This window comes from Orbicella faveolata, unplaced genomic scaffold, assembly GCF_042242905.1.
Source record: "Orbicella faveolata isolate gen_17 unplaced genomic scaffold, um_ofav_v1 contig_13, whole genome shotgun sequence".
Taxonomy (NCBI): Eukaryota; Metazoa; Cnidaria; class Anthozoa; order Scleractinia; family Merulinidae; genus Orbicella; species Orbicella faveolata.
This window is the reverse complement of record NW_028301540.1, coordinates 20,846,981-20,863,633: the sequence shown is the minus strand read 5'-3', so window position 1 is coordinate 20,863,633 and position 16,653 is coordinate 20,846,981. Positions and strand designations below refer to the sequence as shown.

The window sequence follows — 16,653 nt, the reverse complement described above, 5'->3', positions numbered from 1 at the left end:
TAGATCGCAGCATATATGAAGTGTTCTACGGTTAATTATTCTACAAGCTTTAGTAACGACGATTTCTCTTCGCCTAAGAGTTCGACCTAGGAGTTGAGCCTGCTAAGAAAGGGCATACTAAGTTTAAAATTAAGATGTCACAATTAATCGTCCAGATTTACAAACTTTAACAAGCACGATCTCCTTCACATCGTTTTACAGGTAAATCAGAGCAAAACATAACTCCTAATCTTTCTCACTGGAATCCACGCCAAAAAGGACGACGGCTGGACGTCTTCGTGTTGTTCGTGGGGCGGCGCATTGCATTCTGGTAAAAAGTGGCGCAATGCACTCTGGTTAAATGCAATGCATTCTGGTAAAAAGTGATAAATTCGAGAATTCGTACCCCCTCCTATACATTCTTGTTGCTGCTCGCTCGCTCCGCTCGCTCCGCAGCAATTACATCAAATCTAATGACTCTCTTACCATTTTCCACAGCCCTCCCCCATGAAATAATTGCGGTGTCCCTTGTGAGTGTACATTCATTCAATTGGTTTGTGATCCGTTTTTTGTTGCCTCACTGATTCGTCCGTTCCAATGGTGGTACACTAGTGCTTTTTAGTAGTAAATAATAACCATTATAATACTGGAAAAATGACTTCACAATGATTGTGATTTTTTTACCTTTTTCTGTTCCAAGCCATTCGTACCATTCGTTAATTAGGTTGGCATGGCACAATATCGAGAATATGAGGTGAAAATAATGGCAATTAAGGTCGCGGGAATTAACGCCCTGCATAATCTATGAGTACTTAACAAAATTTATGTAAGCAAGTTTACCCAGCAGGTATACTCTTCCTTCTACAAGGCAATCAATATTTTGGCTAAATTTTACCTTACCCAGCAACCTGTTTGCAAATAAGTCCTATTGTCTCAAACTACCTTGTTGTTTTCCCTGTTAGCTCCGGTTGTTTCTCACAAATACATGAAGATACATGTACTTCTCTGAATCTTTTTTTGTGTTTATTTCTTCTTCCCTGCATGCAGCATTGTACGTAACTCATATTCCTGTGCAACTGCTAAGATTTTTATACAAATGATACACAGCTGGCACTATTTATGAATAACAAAGCAGATCATTGTGCTTTGCTTTTGTTGGAGAGTTCCTGTTCTTACATACCAATACACCAAAATGATGAATCTGGACAGATTATGAAATAACCATCTTTCATATGAGAAGAATAAGTGACAAAGTTCATCTTGACTCTTGTATAAAACTCTACGAAAGCCTGCGACAAATTAGAAAAGGAAGACAAGTAATTCAACATACTCAAATGTGACTTGATGAGCTGACTATATCTAATGATAAGATGGCTTAAGGTGATTCCTCAGCATTGCATTGTGCATCCCTGCTGCACAATTTTCGCATCATTAGTGCCCGCACACGAGAACAAGCATATACACGACATCAAGAGATTTCCTTCAAGCTTAGCTTGACAGTGAAATAAATGCTTGTTTTCTCGTTAACAAGCATGGTGACCTATATTTTTCATTACATAATTTTGGTGTATAAATTATCTTTCCGAGTTAAAAAATTAAAAAAATTGTTGGGAAGGAAAAAAAAAGATACAGCTAAAAGTGTGACCTTGAAAACAACAACTCAAGGAACATTCCGAGTTGATGTCATTTAAAATTGTGTGATTGTTGTGCTGTGTTATACCTGCAAACTAGCTGACGAGTTCTCTCACAAAAGGCAAGTGTATATACACAATAAACTTGACTTATTAACAACTTCGGCCACTTACATAAGTACGCAATAAAGTTGACAACCATTTGGCAGTAAATGGGACTAAGGTTGTTGGGTGCTCCCTGGTAAATCTAAGGGTGGCAGCAACACATCCTGTAAATAGGTACATGATAATAGGGGTGGTAGCAACACACCCCACAAGTGATGGATGAGCCAACAAGTGTGGCGCATGCCACACCTGGAAATAAGGGATGAGCCAACAAATGTGGCGCATGCCACACCCGGATAGATATAAGCCTGAGGTGGGGTCAGGGTCCCACCCAGCCTGCTACGTGCGAAGCTAAGTGGCAGGTGTGCACCCAAATTAATTCCCAAATACTGCCTAAAAGAAAATAACTAATACTATTATGTTAAATGAGTACAACGTCCTTCCTGAGGGTTCCAGATGGACTGTGTTCCTGCAGCAGCATTGGCTAATAGGCCTGGTACTTTCTGAAGAATAGACGAGGGAATCTGGATGTAAAGAGCAAAGCAATTGCTGGACCATCTACCAAGAGCCTGAATGAGCCGCAGAGGTAAGCCAGCCTCGGCTGAGGTTGTAGCTGCCCTGATTCGAAAGCTGTGGGAAGCATAGAGCTCTGTTGGAATGTGTAGGCGTTTGAGAAGAAGACGAAGTGTTGAGGTGACTTGGGCTCTGGTGAGGTAGAGGCCAGACTGGAAAGTGTAGAAGGGGCCATCCGAATTGAAAGGATGATGAGCCATGTATTTTTTAATCGCACAAACTGCGCAGACGGAGTGGCCTGATGGGGCAATCAGGAGGAAGCAACCTTGGCGATAAGGGTCTGTTTTGGAAGACTTCAGGTGTAGACTTAAGGAGCCATCAGAGTTAAAGGATATATCATTGCCGCTGAGGTGTGACAGTACATTGAAGTGAGAGGTGGATGGGGAAGTAAACTCACTTGAACGTAGGAAAGCGAAGAAGGCCACTGTGAAGGCAGACCATAGTATGAGTTTGTCACGTGGAAGGATGCCAGGTGCTTGTGCCAGCTCAGTCTTGAGTTTCCGAAGGAGGGACATGGTGATGGGAAGGCGGTGTTTGGAGGAAAGGCCCACACTGCATTTGATGCCCCGCAGAAGTAGATGGAGTAATGGGGCGTCCTGGAATGGGTCAGGGATGTTGTTCTCGATGAGAAAGAAATGAACGCTGGCCATGTGCAACTTGACAGTTCTGTAAGAAACTTGGTCGGCCAAGAAGGCAGCAAAATAACGCAGTGTAGGTACTGTGGCTGGAAAACTCTTCCATCGCCGAGAGTGAGTGCGACGAGTGGAGTCAGCAATGGCTTGAGACTGGAGGAACGCTAGACGACGTTCCAGAGGGTCCTGGCTGATGGAGGGATAGGTGTTGGCGTTAGGTCTGCTGCTGGGGTGAGCTGATGGAACCGCACCATCTGTAAACGGGATAAAGAGTCAGCAATTGAGTTATCGGTACCAGCAATATGCGAGACTAGGATTGTGAAATGGTGACTAGCACCACTGAAAAATATGGAGCGGACAAGGTGCATGATGTCGGGGTCTCGGGAAGTGCCAGAAGCCCACATATCAACCATTGCCTGATTGTCGCAGTGAAAGAGGATTTTCTCTCCCGACCACGAATGACCCCACAACAGGCAGGCAAGAGCAATAGGATAGAGCTCCTTCCATTGGATAGAACGACCTTGAAGAGGAGGTGGCCAGGTGTCAGCAATCCAATGACCAGAATAGTAAATACCATATCCAAGGGTCCCAGACGCATCTGTGAAGAGGGCCAAGTCTGGGGATCTTGACCAGCGTGGATCAGGAATAATCGCCCGGCCATTCCAAGTGGGAAGGAATCTTTGCCACCAGGCGATATCGCGGTGAGCCTCAAGATTCATGGAAATGTGATGGTGGGGGAGCCTACCAGTTGTACTTAGGTCAATAAGGCGACGAGGAATATGCGCCCCGCAGGGATGACGCGACAAGCAAAGTTAAGTTTGCCGATGAGGGACAGTAACTCGCGCTTAAGGCACTTTTTATGAGACGACCAAGACTGAAGTTCAGAAAGAAGCTCCTTAAGTTTATCATCTGGTAGGGCAGTTTCCATACAAGTGGTGTCAATCAAGATGCCAAGGAAGACTAGTGATGTGGTCAGTCCTTCCAGCTTCTCAGGAGCCAGAGGAATCCCCAGGTGTAAGGCCATGTGGATTATTATTTTGACATTGTCGGCACAGGTCTCGGAGTTTGATGGCCCCACAGTGAAGTAATCATCTAGATAGTGCATGAGATCTGTAATCATGTAATTGTTTTTAAGAATCCATTCGAAAGCATCAGCGAGACGATTAAAAAGGTATGGAGAGGAGCGCAAGCCAAAGGGTAAACGAAGGTCGATGTAGTATTGGCCTTCCCAATGAATGCCAGCAAGTGCCAAGTCAGCCGGGTGAACTGGACAGAGGTGAAAGGCGTGTTTGATATCAAGTTTAGCCATCAGAGCGTTTTGACCGTGCCAGGCAACAAGAGCAAGAGCTTGATCATAGGTGGCATAGTGTAATGTGTAGGTGTCCTTAGATATGTAGTCATTCACAGAGGAGCCATGAGGGGAGGAGAGATCCATGATGATGCGCCATGTTCCACCTTTCTTTGGTACAACCCCTAGTGGGGAGCATTGTAGATTTTGAATCGGAGGCTCTTGAAAAGGACCGGCAGTGTGACCACGAGATACTTCTTTAGCCAGTGCATCAGAAACTGCTTGAAGTTGGAGTGTAGCCGACTTAAGGTTAGGAGTGACCCTGGAGGCGCAAGGACTAGTGTAACCCAGGCGGCATCCCCACTGAAGGTCATGGAGGAGATCTAAAGCAAACTTCTGGTTAGGATGATTTTTTAGTTCTGTAGAGAGGTTAGGGATAACAATGGGGGTAGTAGGGGGACTGAGCAAAGGTGGTGTGAAAGTCGCATCAGACTGGTTTAGGACACTGGAAGCCAGGGTGATCTCCACTGCATTCGGACTTATTACAAATGTGCTGGAACTGGCAATTAGGTCTCCGGCAGAGGCGACGGTTGAAGTTGCGGCAGATTGACCATCTGGCATTTGGCTGAGGCTGAAAGGCTTGCGAAGGCAGGTTGACAGTGCTTGCGCTCAATTTAAGGGCCCATTAACCGATTCATGCGCGCGCTCGCGCGCGTTGCTAAGGAGATGAAATTTCACTTCTGGTCACTTACGTCAGCCTGAGTGCGGAAAATAAAAACAACTCAAAAACTTGCAAATTTGCTCACATTTTAGACGTTTTTCTTTGTGTTTCGCAAAATGCAAAGTAACAAAAGTACAAGCAAAGACAAAATAAGAGAAAGATAGAAAAACAAGAGCAATAGAAAGAGAAAAACTAACTCCGTGTGGCCTTGTTTGATCTTACCGAAGTGCGCTGGTAGTGTAAATTGCGCACGCGCTGATAGGGTAACTTCCAATAGATATCGGGCGCACTTCCGGTTTCTTTAAATGCTAAAGGAAACGCGGTTTTTCATAAAATTCCGCCTTTTTCGACGAATTTCGATTAAAGCCAACGTTGGCAACATAGCTATGCATTCCTTTTTCGAAATCATGCTCTTTTCAGAAAATTACAAATTTTTCAATATTTTGAAATGCTCTCAAAATCTGACCTTTTAGAAATTAAAAAAAATCGATGCATAGTGTAATGGGGATTTAAATTAAGATACTAAATCAATGAAAAAAATCCCGGGAAAGTAATTTGCCTGAGAGCCTTTGTATTTTTTCTGTATTAGTCACATGACCATGGGCGTGGCCTGATGACGTCATCACTAGTGTTACTGATCAGGAAAAAGTTAAAACACATGAAATAACTTTGAACTAACTAAAAATGATGAGGTTATATGAGACTAAATTTTCCCTAGCAACGGCTCAAAAAGATCGGTTAATGGGCCCTTAACAGAGTCAGGCATGGTAGAGGTAGAGGAGACATTCGCAAAGGGTCCTCCTGCTGAGGGACGAAAGGGCTGGGTTGTTTTAGAACGTCAAAGACAGGCAACAGTGCGATGGCCATAGGAGTGGCATGTGATGCAAAAAGGAAGAGTTTCTTCCTTCAGAATGTCGTTGTAGAGCTGTTCATTGATCGTAGACCAGGATGTGGAGAGGTTGGAGGCAGCCATGTGAGCCAGGCAGAAAACTTGAATTTGCGGCTAAACTAGCAGATCTGATCCTGATATGCTAAAAGATCAGGGGCTAAATGAGGGAAGCCAGAGAGGAGGGTACAAAAGTAGAGGTTCCAAGCCTCAAGCCATGAAGAAGGGCCATTGATGCGACTCTTCTTTTGTTGGGGGGGGGGGGGGGACAAATGAGAGTGTGGAAGTATCATCAGGGTTGATGGCCGCGGTAAAATTATCAGATGATGAAGAAGTATGGACAGGATACATGTTGGAGGAAAGAAGATCAGTAAAGTCAACGTACTCACGTTTTAGGATCTTGTTTTTAAGCTTCTGTGGAAGAGACGGCAAGTGTGGCCACTTACTTACTAATTGTTCTGCAAATTACATCTAACATTGTTCCATATGCTCGAGACTTTGTACCAGTCATGTTTTTTTCAGGTATTTCTTTAAAAAAACTCTGCTTCCAGTTACTGCAAAATGTAACATGGACCAGTGAAATAATGCAGATGACTAGGCATAACTGGGGGAAGATTGGCCCATCCATTAACATGTATATCTCTTGTGTGAACATGGTGACTTATCTTTTTATAATTGTAATTTTCGGAACAATTCAGGGAAAGTTAAAAAAAATGGTCCAACAATTTTTGTTTCTGAGGAATTACCTTAAGCTTGTCTAGTGTGATCGTCTGGGTGAGATATATGTAGTTCTAAAATGAACTCTTATTGGTAAATGACTTTTCAACAACCTGTCTGTTCAGACTGGGTGGTCAGTTTAACAATGAATTGGTACAGGCTGTAAATACTAGTGTTAGGTTCGTCAACAGTCATTGGCCATGCAGATGATATTGAACTCTTACTCTTGTGACATACATGTAAAACAACTTTGGAGTATTGCTACTCCTGGATGGGATGCTTAAGTCCCGTAGGGGAGGGGGGGGGGGAGAATACTCCCTTATATAGGCGATACAGGTATGTGCAGCCCCAAGAGGTATGGTTTTTCAGCTGTTTTGGTCATAAATAGGGTATCGATTTTGGCCATTTTGGTCATAAATAGGGTATGATTTTTTGTACCCTAGTCTTGAACTGGATATGTTTTTTAGAAAAAGCTATTTTTTTCATCATTATCAATAAGACCATCAACAAAATCCTTTCACAGTGCCTTTAACATTGGTCTGAACTAGGTAACTAATTATAAGGCAGGTCTGAGACAGGGTATTGATTTAGGGTCAGGTCATAAATAGGGCATCAAAGTTTTGGTCAGGTCATAAATAGGGTAGGGAAAATTGCAGATTTTGGTCACGAATAGGGTAATGGTTTTGGGAAGCCGGCTGCACTCCCCGACCCAATTTTTCTGGGAGTACCCCTCCCCCTGAGGCTTAAGCACACAAGTAACCTAATGTAAGTTCCTACATGTGCATGCTGGTTTACAGCGCCAGTGTCTAACATAGAGTAGCTTGGTGTATATATCAAATTAGACTTCTAAAGCAGGATTGCATGTAAGAAAATAGTCTCCCAACTAAGATTTTCATTGAGCCGGTCACAATTTTTTGTGAGAGACCTGGAACAAAATTTTTGTCCCCAATCTTTTGCAAACACCTTGAATGCAGGGCTACCAAGATTCCTGTTTACAAGATGGCAGATCACCTCTTTTTCAGGTGGCGAATTTTGCCTGCAACAGGCGCTTAGCGACAACCTTGCTAAAGTACCTCTCACCAATCAATACAAATGAGCACTCAGCCTTGCAAGATACATAATATGACATAATATTGTAGGTAGTTTTGAGGTAAATCAAACGTTCTGACTGGTTCTTTCTTGCTCAGGATCTGCCATACAGTAAAAAGCCCTGTATTTTTTTTTTTTTTTCAAAAGCCAGCAAATTCAAAATTTGCAACTTGCTCACTTGCTCAAGCCGCACTGGGGAATATTGGCCCTTGGTCATTTCTTGTATGGACCTTACTGTGCTCAATCCATACTGCCATGACCTCCTACCAATGTTCCCCAAAATGGCCCTTGTAATTAGTTAGTAACAGGTTGGTACTCACCTTGAAACATAAAAATGAATTCACTATTTACTGTTAGTTCAATTATTAGAAGCATCTCGAGGGCAGGTGCACCTATCAGCCTCAGGGACACCCCTCATCACTGCCTCAGCATGTAAGCCACAGCCTTAACCAGTAATAAAAAGAACAGATTACTCTATACCACCAATTACTCTACAATGAAGAAAAGTCATAACCTAAACATGAAGATTAGGTAAGATTTTGAAACACTGAATTTTTATGGCTTCACTGGTTTGTGGAAAACCCAATAAACAAGTTACTTACTGGGTTACGAGAAGTTTGAAAGACTTTATAGTCATTTACTTGCAAATAATTATAATTACACCAAATTTGAACATGACATCGCTTCCAAACGATCAACAGCACCACAGTAAGGTATACCCTTAGCTCTCAGTATTAAAGATGATTTCCAGTCCGTACTGAGCACTCCTGAGAGTTTATTTGTGTTTTTTTGTTTTGTTTCATGTAAGACCACAAAATGTAAACATTTTGCAACTACTTACATGAAGTAAATTTGAAAGTTTCAAAACAACCACCATTATGGATGCAAAGCTAGAAGCTTTGTGCTTCATTCTATCTCATATCACTTGATGAAACAACTTCACAGCTGTAAAAATCAATGAAGCTGTTGGAAAAAGAATTTGAAAGGCCTCAAAGATAAGGTATGTGGTTCATAACGAATAACATCAGATAACATCAGATAACATCAATTAACATTCGCATTCCATTGAGTGAGACTTACAATGAGGGGGACATGGGGGGGTTCTGAACACTGCAACACCACAAAAAAAATTAACAAACACCGCATCACCGCAAGAAAAGTCTACGAAACACAGTCACTGCAACACATATTTTTAGCATCATGATTCATTCATCTACACTTAAAATCATACTATTATACCTCAACAATTTTCCACAAAATAAACTCATCACAATGCTTTTCATTGCACAAATGTCGATACCGCTGATGCCTGTAAATCAGTTTTCTTGCTCTTGTGAAGAAACCTTGCATGAAGCTAGGAAGCCGACGAAGAAAAAAGAGAGGAGCCTGGAGTGATGGCCTTTACCCCAGATATGATCCCCATCTTCTTTTACTTCGCTCACTTTTCTTGGTGAATAAACCCACTGACTGAAGCCAGGAGCCATAATCGGGGACTCCTGCTGAAGCCCTACTATCTTGACTGAAAGTACTGCTTCCCGGAGCTAGCTGTGTTTGCATTTGAGTCGATAATCGTTTGAAAAATTGAAGGTCAAGAAAGTCGCAGGACCTTTTGTGGCCAGTAGTTTTCGCCACCTTTACCTTTTTTCATAGAAAAAATCTGCGCAGCCAATTATTTATATTTGGCCTTGGTGTTTCCAGAATTTCCAGGATTGGTTCTGTCCTCACTCCTCCACGTGTCTAGCGAACACTGAGCTCCGGGTGGCAAAGGTCGAGTTACTTGTTAAGTTACGTATAAATGAAAACAGCTTTGGATTGGCAGCCGAAGCATATTGCAGATTGACTAGAAAGTGACGATCTGCATTTTGTTACAAATTATTAACCTCAATGGTACGCGTTTGTCATAAATTAGCATGGATTAACGAATTTAGGTTTGAGAAGGTAAATCAAAAACCCCAGCACCGCAAACAATTTCATTCCACCGAACACCGCAGCGTGAAAAACACAAACATCGCACACCGTAGGGCTTGAGATCACCGCAACACCGCAAGTTGAGATTTTATTCACCACATCACCGCATTAGAAAAACATCAACACCGCAACACCGCAAGTCCCCATGTCCCCCTCTACAATGTTTATAAACATAACGGTGCTGAGACTGCGCATTGCGGAATGGAAATCATCTTTAAAAGCAGATTGTCACGTCAACACGACACATAGTGATAAACGTCCTAGCCATCTAAACAAGGATAACATAATAAAGATTGAATACATCGAGGAGATGGACTCTGAATTTGGAAAATCCTGAGTGCAACATCCTGTCATTTCCTGTCTGGCCGGACATGCTCTCCTAGATACTCGGCCACAAGGTAGAGACAGACTGTTTATAACGTGCTTACCTTTCCAAGTTGTCTTTTGACACTTACTGCACTTAACCTTGAAACACATTTTGTCTTCAAAATAAAACTGTTTTCGCTGGACTTTCTCGCTGCGCACTCGAGCGCGCAACTACCACCTGGTAACCAGGCCGGCCGGGGCATCACGCCATGATGAGGCTTGCACGCTGCACTGTCACGCAATAAAGAAATAATTCGAAAACTATTCAGTGGATAAAGTCAAGAAATTGAGATGTTATAGAAGATTGATAAAGAATACACTTTTTCAAGATTTAAGGGCCTGTTTACAAGGAGGGAGGGTTACCCTAGCAAGCGGGTTAACCCTAGCTGGAGGGCAAGAGTGCAAGCAAAATTTCACAGGTAGCCTGGGAACAATTAGAAAGTTAACTCGGGTAGGCCGGTTAACCCTGCCTGGAGTGTTTACAAAGGAAAAAGTTAACCCGCCTGCCAGGGTAACCCTAGCACGCAGATAGGGCAACCCGCCTACCCGGGTAATCCTAGCTGCCTTGTAAACACGACGAAGAAAAAACGAGGAAACGTGTGATTGCTAGGGTTAACCCGCTTGCTAGAGTAACCCTCTCCTTATAAACAGGCCCTAAGCCTGTGCGTTCTCCCAAACTTCAGATATTCGTCGAAATATTTTGCACCGCTTTACAGGGGAAGACGATGCAAAATGAGAGACATAACAAGGAAGGAAACGATTTTTCTGTATTCTGTAAGTTGACTGGTCAGTTTTGTTTAAACTGACCCCCAGTTACTGTAGATAGTAGTAGACCCCCGACAATTTCGCTAGTTTTTCGCTGTGTAAGTCCTTGCAGAGTCGCGTACGATCTGGGAGCAATCCAGCCCATGCTAAGTAGGTAACTCATTGCAATGTAATGCTAAAATATAGAATAAAATGAGAAGGTCATCATAGCACACCAAAGAAATATCTCACATTTCCGTGCAGTCGTGATTTGCATAGAAAAAACATTTTGGGCAACAAGAGAAATTTGAGCAAAAGGTTTTTAAAACGTTTTCATTTGTTTCGAGAAATTACAATGTCACTAAAAAACAGAGAATAACAATATTGTTAATCATATACAATAAGGTGAGACTCAATACTCAAAAGTAGTGCGAGTCGGCATTATTTTTTCGTGTATTTTCGGCCTCGCAATGGCAGAGACAGTTATTTCTTGTAACGTGTTCTACTTGTATGTGATCTTTATGATTTATATACAAGAATATTCTCACTGTGGATTCAAATGTAAGATAATTACAATGGGCCTTACTGACAATGTATATATTGCACCTGTGTACAGGCTCGTAAATGATAATTAATGATCCCGGCCCGCAAATGATCCTGGGACCGCAAATAATCCCAAATAATAGGAATGGCGTGGACTCTATGAAAAGTGTATGGATATATATTTTTAATTACGCAAAGTGAAGAAAAGACTAAAAAGTCAAGCGTCTCAGCTCAGGCTGTTTTATTGGTCAGGCACAATAAAACACGGGAAACATACCGCGCAGAATAAATATAATTAATTTTTGGTTTAAAAAAAACGCACCGCAAAAATCACATGAATCTTCGAAGATGCCTCTGCAATTAACCAACCCCTTAGAATTTTTTCCTGAACACTACTTGCGTTCTTAGTTGTCATGGCGTCCATTAAGCGTACACGATTAGTCTACGTGCGAATTCCGGAAATTATGTAATATTTGCTTTTTATTCATTTTTATTGAAAAATGTTTTTTCCCGTTCACAACTCGCTCTTGCAGATATAAGATAAAATATAGTAAGAGCTTGAATTACCTTAGTGGATTTACTTGCATACCGTACGTACGCGTAGATCTGTCGCTTTTGCACGAGCAAATTTTTTCCTGCCAATCACATCTCCGCCTCTATGGATGTGAGGAAAGCTGCGCAAGAGATGTAAACAAGTTACTCAGGAGTTCTCAGTTGTCTCCAAATACTAGAATACAGCAAATATCCTGAGTTATACAGTACATCTCAGGTGACCAGATTAAGATATTTGAGGAAAACCATAGCAATTGTCGCCCAGCTTCGCCACAAATCTCTAACACAGGACTTCGCGACGCTAGATACATGTTTAAAGTTGTCAAATTTGCATTCAAATCGTTTAAGTACTGTTTCTTTTGATTGTGTAACCTATTGTAACTGTCGTACCAAAATTAACCACTGTATTATTTACGTAAAATAAAATGGATTACGTAAATTTGAACGCACGATCCAAATTCCTGAGTCCATTCATTCCATCCTTTATGGCGAGGAGACCATTTCCGGTTCGGGAATCATTTGTGGTACAATCTGGGGAAATTTCCGATCGTGGGATCATTTTACGGTCCAATTAGGACTCATATTTCCCTTGTAACTTAATTCTCTCTCAAGATCACTTTCTGCCACTTTTTAAACTTTTAGAAGAATTTTATATTAGTATTCTGGCCATACCTTGACTGAAACAAATGTGTAATAAGCGAGATTTTCATTGTTAACGTAAAGAATTTCCACTGTAGAAAAGCTTTTTGGTGTGTTTATTCAGTACAGTTTGACAGGCGATCAAGCCAGCGCTTTTAAAAATTATGCAAAGTATTGTAAATAACGTTCAGCTTTCAGCCTTTGTCTTGATTCACTCAGAGATCAGCCTGAAAAAAAAAACATTGTCTTGCTTAGCACACAGAACTGAACTTGAATTTATTATTCTTCACCCGATGCAGTTTACATTCAAACGGCGGAATTTACTTGAATGTAAGGGTGGTTGACATGATTTGACAAATTAATTTCTTTTTTTTTTTTTTGACAGCATTTAAAACGCATTTGCGTTACATATAGATTGAATTAAATAAAAATCTAACTCTAACGCACAAAACAATATTCCTTCAAAATATCAGTAGAACAAAGAGTACAAGTTGAAAAGATGAAAAGCCATAGGAACTAAAACCATAAAAACCGTAACTGCATGCTACTAAAATTTTCTGACATTTTTTCTATATACGTCCTTTTTACGTGACTTATGTGGGATATTTGTATTAGCTTTAGTTTTAGAAGAAACACAGCTGGCGCGTTTTCATTTGTTTCCATCAGTTAGCTGGCACGTTCCAATTCTGCACCATTTTTCAAGACTACAGTAAGAAGTCTTCAACAAATATCAACTTGCAGTCATTCATCCCGCTAGAACTGACATCACTCAATTTTAGATCGCAACTGAATCTGGATTAACGAAGCGAGACCTTTTTGAAACAACGAATTTGGTTTCGTTAAATTTTACAAATCCACTGAAGAAAAGAGAAGACATGCGCGGAGAAAACATTTCCAAAGAGTTTATCTGTCTTGGAGTCCTCCAAGAGTCTGCAAACTCAAGAGTGATATTCACAAACATAGCGTTCAACATCGTTTTCTCGATAATAGCTTCATTAGAGAATCTTTTGGTTCTTATCACGTTATGTCGGAGTTCTAATTTACAGTCGCCTTCGAACACCCTACTGTACGGCCTGGCTTTATCTGATCTGTTCAGTGGACTTATCTGTGGGCCATTTGTCATCGCCTGGCAGGTTGTACTGTACAATAACAAACTTACTTCATGCACGCTTCCGAAAATTAAGGCTGCGATATTCTTCTTGATAAAAGAAGTTGCTCTTTTTACTATAACAGCGATAAACATTGACCGTTACCTAGCGATACATTTCCATCTACGATATGCAGAGGTAGTTACCAAGAAAAGAGTAAAGATCGCCTTGCTTTGCTTTTTGCTGACAAGTGGCCTTCATTCAATCACATTGACTTTTGATTTTGTACCATTTTCCCACCAAATGATGGCAGTCATAGGTACGATTTGCCTTCTTGCAGTTTCTTTTACTTGGATTAAGATCTACCAAGTGATCCGACGTCACCAAGCTCATATTCAAGTCCACATGATTGCACCAGGACATCAGTTTAACATGGCCAGGTTCAGAAAAACTGTGGCGAATGCCATGATTATTTTGCTTATTTTTGTCAGTTGTTATCTTCCTTATTTTATTACTGCTGTTGTTTTTGCTTTTAACATTTATTCTCCAACCTTCATGTTTGTCTTAATCGCTCAGTCTCTTATTCTTTTCAATTCATCGTTGAATCCTTTGTTGTACTGCTGGCGGTATCGTGACATCCGTGCAGCAGCTAAACAAACACTGATAAAACTGCGCTCTCGAATGCCGGCAAGAGTAAGACCTGATGCTCAACAAAGTCAACCAGCGCACTAGCTGCATTGATATGCCACAAGAGGGTCTTTTGTATTTTACTAAGAGAGGAAGAAGAGCGAGTTGTTCTCAAGGTAATCCCTCTTAGGTTATTCTTAGTCTCCCGCGGATAATGTTACCACGGGAGTTGCGTAGTTGTGTTCTTGGAGGATGCAAATACTTGTATAAAGAGTCTTGTAAGGCCTCCTGGGCTTGGCGGATTAACTCTCTTATCATTCATTCTCATTTGATTTTATTCATTTTTTGTTCTTACCAGTACGCATTCAACTATTAGTCAACAGTAGATCTCTTTTGGTTTCATTATAACCGAAAGTTTTCGAACTCATACTTTGTTCATCTGAACAGTTGTTCTTCTGTTGATATGATTTCTTGCTTGCTAGACAATCATTTTGGATTGAACCTTCAACTTTTTTTGGAGCTGTCTAACTATAAATTACTGATTATATCGGAGATACGTTTAGTAAGGGTCTTTTCAAGGAAAGGTGCTAAGTTTACCAACAAATGAAATATCGGTAGTAGCAAAATTTGAATATGGTCAGCTCCTACTGTTTTCTGCGCGTAATCGTATCACTCGTATGCACTTAGTCAACATACACTGCCCAGCTGGACATTTACGCACGTACAGAGCTTAATTGATTTCGCCTCTGTTCTTAGTGCTACCAGCTACACTTCTCCATTTTCCAATAGTCCCCAGTGTAAAAACGCATCGTCATTATTAATTTAGTGCTGGCAGATCTCTAAATTTAAAAGGAATGTTAGAAGAGAATTAATCAGTTAATACAGAAGCATATATAGTGGTTTACACGGCGGATCCACATTTCTTCTTTATGTATAATCCCGGGGGGGACACCGCCATATATGGGCTATATAGGTATGTGCCGCTGTAAAGGGTATGGTTTTCAAGCAGTTTACTCTAGGATAGGGTATAGAAATCAGACCGTTTGGGTCTAGAATAGGGTATAATTTTTCACAAAACTGACTGGTTAGTTGAAGATTTTATCTAGACTAAGGAAACCAGAAATTGCTACTCAAAAATATAAAAAAAATCAAATCGGCAAGTTTAAATTTACGCAAATCAGCCTCAACAGTGTCAATAGATGGGGGGATTTGGGGAGTTTACTCTCGTATAGGGTAGCAAAATTCAGCTGAACTAGCTCTGGTAGAGGCTAAGGGTTCCAGGGTCCCAGCGGCTCATCCCCACCCAGAAATTCCCAAAGTACCCCCCCGGGTGTATAATGACATTTCAGTAAACTAGGAGAGGATAATACACAAACCGGAGAAGATTATCACGACTGTATCACAACTCTATTCCTTTGTTGAATCAGTCCCAACGGATTGTTTTAGTAACCAAAGTGCTGTTTCACCAGCAACCATCTTCTTAAGTCTCAGCCTGGGTTACACTACGACAAATTGCTTAGGCCGGGTGGAACACCGCTACCACATGGTGTAAATCCATGAATATCGTGTGTATTCGTTCGTTTAAAAGATGTCTTCGGTGTCATTTTTCAAAGTCTCACATCAGATTCATTTATTACTAAGATTTAGAGCCATGTGCACTCTTCTCCATATAACGACGGCCACGTTTCTACAATGGTCAGGTCACTGTCTCACTGAAAGTAAGTTGTGAGAGCCCCTGACCAAAATGTTGTCGTGGACAAAAGGGAGTAAGATGTTGCTAGTCTTACAATCACATATCAAATGGAGCGATGTGGAAGAAATAGATCAAAAACATTTGATCAACATTTCAGCCAGGGATACGAATACTGAACCGACAAGCTTTATCGTGAGACAATTTTTGACAATAATATTATTTCCAGTGATCCTGGACAAGTCATTGTGTTGAAATTATCCTATTAAATTACGTTTTCACTTGGTATGTTATTATTCAGCTACATGTGTGATCAAGAATTTTACTTTCTGGGATAAGTAAGATTAGGAAGATTAATTGTTATTATCATTATCATCATCATCATCATCATTATTATTATTATGTTAAAAGTCCGTTTCAAATCGATAATCTCCCAGACACGTGTGCTTTATGTCAGGTACTGCAAGGAAGTACTTATCTCCTACTGTGATAGTGGTTTTCTCGTCAGCTGTGCTTGATTATTTAGTGAAACCCTTAAGGCGGCTGAACACAGTTTTTGATGCCTGCGTTTCATTCACCTTTTTCTCTAAAATCCTTGATTTTTTTATGGTTAAGCTGACGTATGTGCCTTTGCCATGGCAACACGAATAAAAATAAACAGGTTTTTAAAATCGGTTTTGTTTATTTGTAGAAAATCTAGTCTTTAGATTTTCTTTATAATTTGCATGCAACAAGCTTGTAACGATTCTCACAAGTTAACACCATTTTGCTAACAATTTAACAGAGTGATCTTTAATTGTCCCTTGTTGAAGGTT

The 16,653-nt window shown here is 40.9% G+C and overlaps 1 protein-coding gene and 1 long non-coding RNA gene across 2 annotated transcripts; both read right to left on the bottom strand.

Annotated features, from left to right (window-relative positions):
• Window positions 1-980: 980 nt before the first annotated feature.
• On the bottom strand, window positions 981-10,151 carry LOC149115539 (uncharacterized). Its single transcript, XR_016206079.1, has 3 exons — window positions 10,018-10,151; window positions 7,942-8,065; window positions 981-1,268 (listed from the first exon to the last, which is right to left on the bottom strand). It is a non-coding gene; the product is annotated as an uncharacterized LOC149115539 (long non-coding RNA).
• LOC149115540 (uncharacterized) lies at window positions 1,281-3,012 on the bottom strand. Its single transcript, XM_089285018.1, has one exon. It carries the CDS (start codon window positions 2,936-2,938, stop codon window positions 2,132-2,134), a length of 807 nt encoding a protein of 268 aa, XP_089141144.1. The 5' UTR covers window positions 2,939-3,012; the 3' UTR covers window positions 1,281-2,131.
• Window positions 10,152-16,653: the final 6,502 nt, after the last annotated feature.

Coding starts and splice junctions, on each gene's coding strand:
- LOC149115540 (XM_089285018.1), bottom strand. CDS start 2,938: ATGGCCAGCGTTCATTTCTTTCTCATCGAGAACAACATCCCTGACCCA.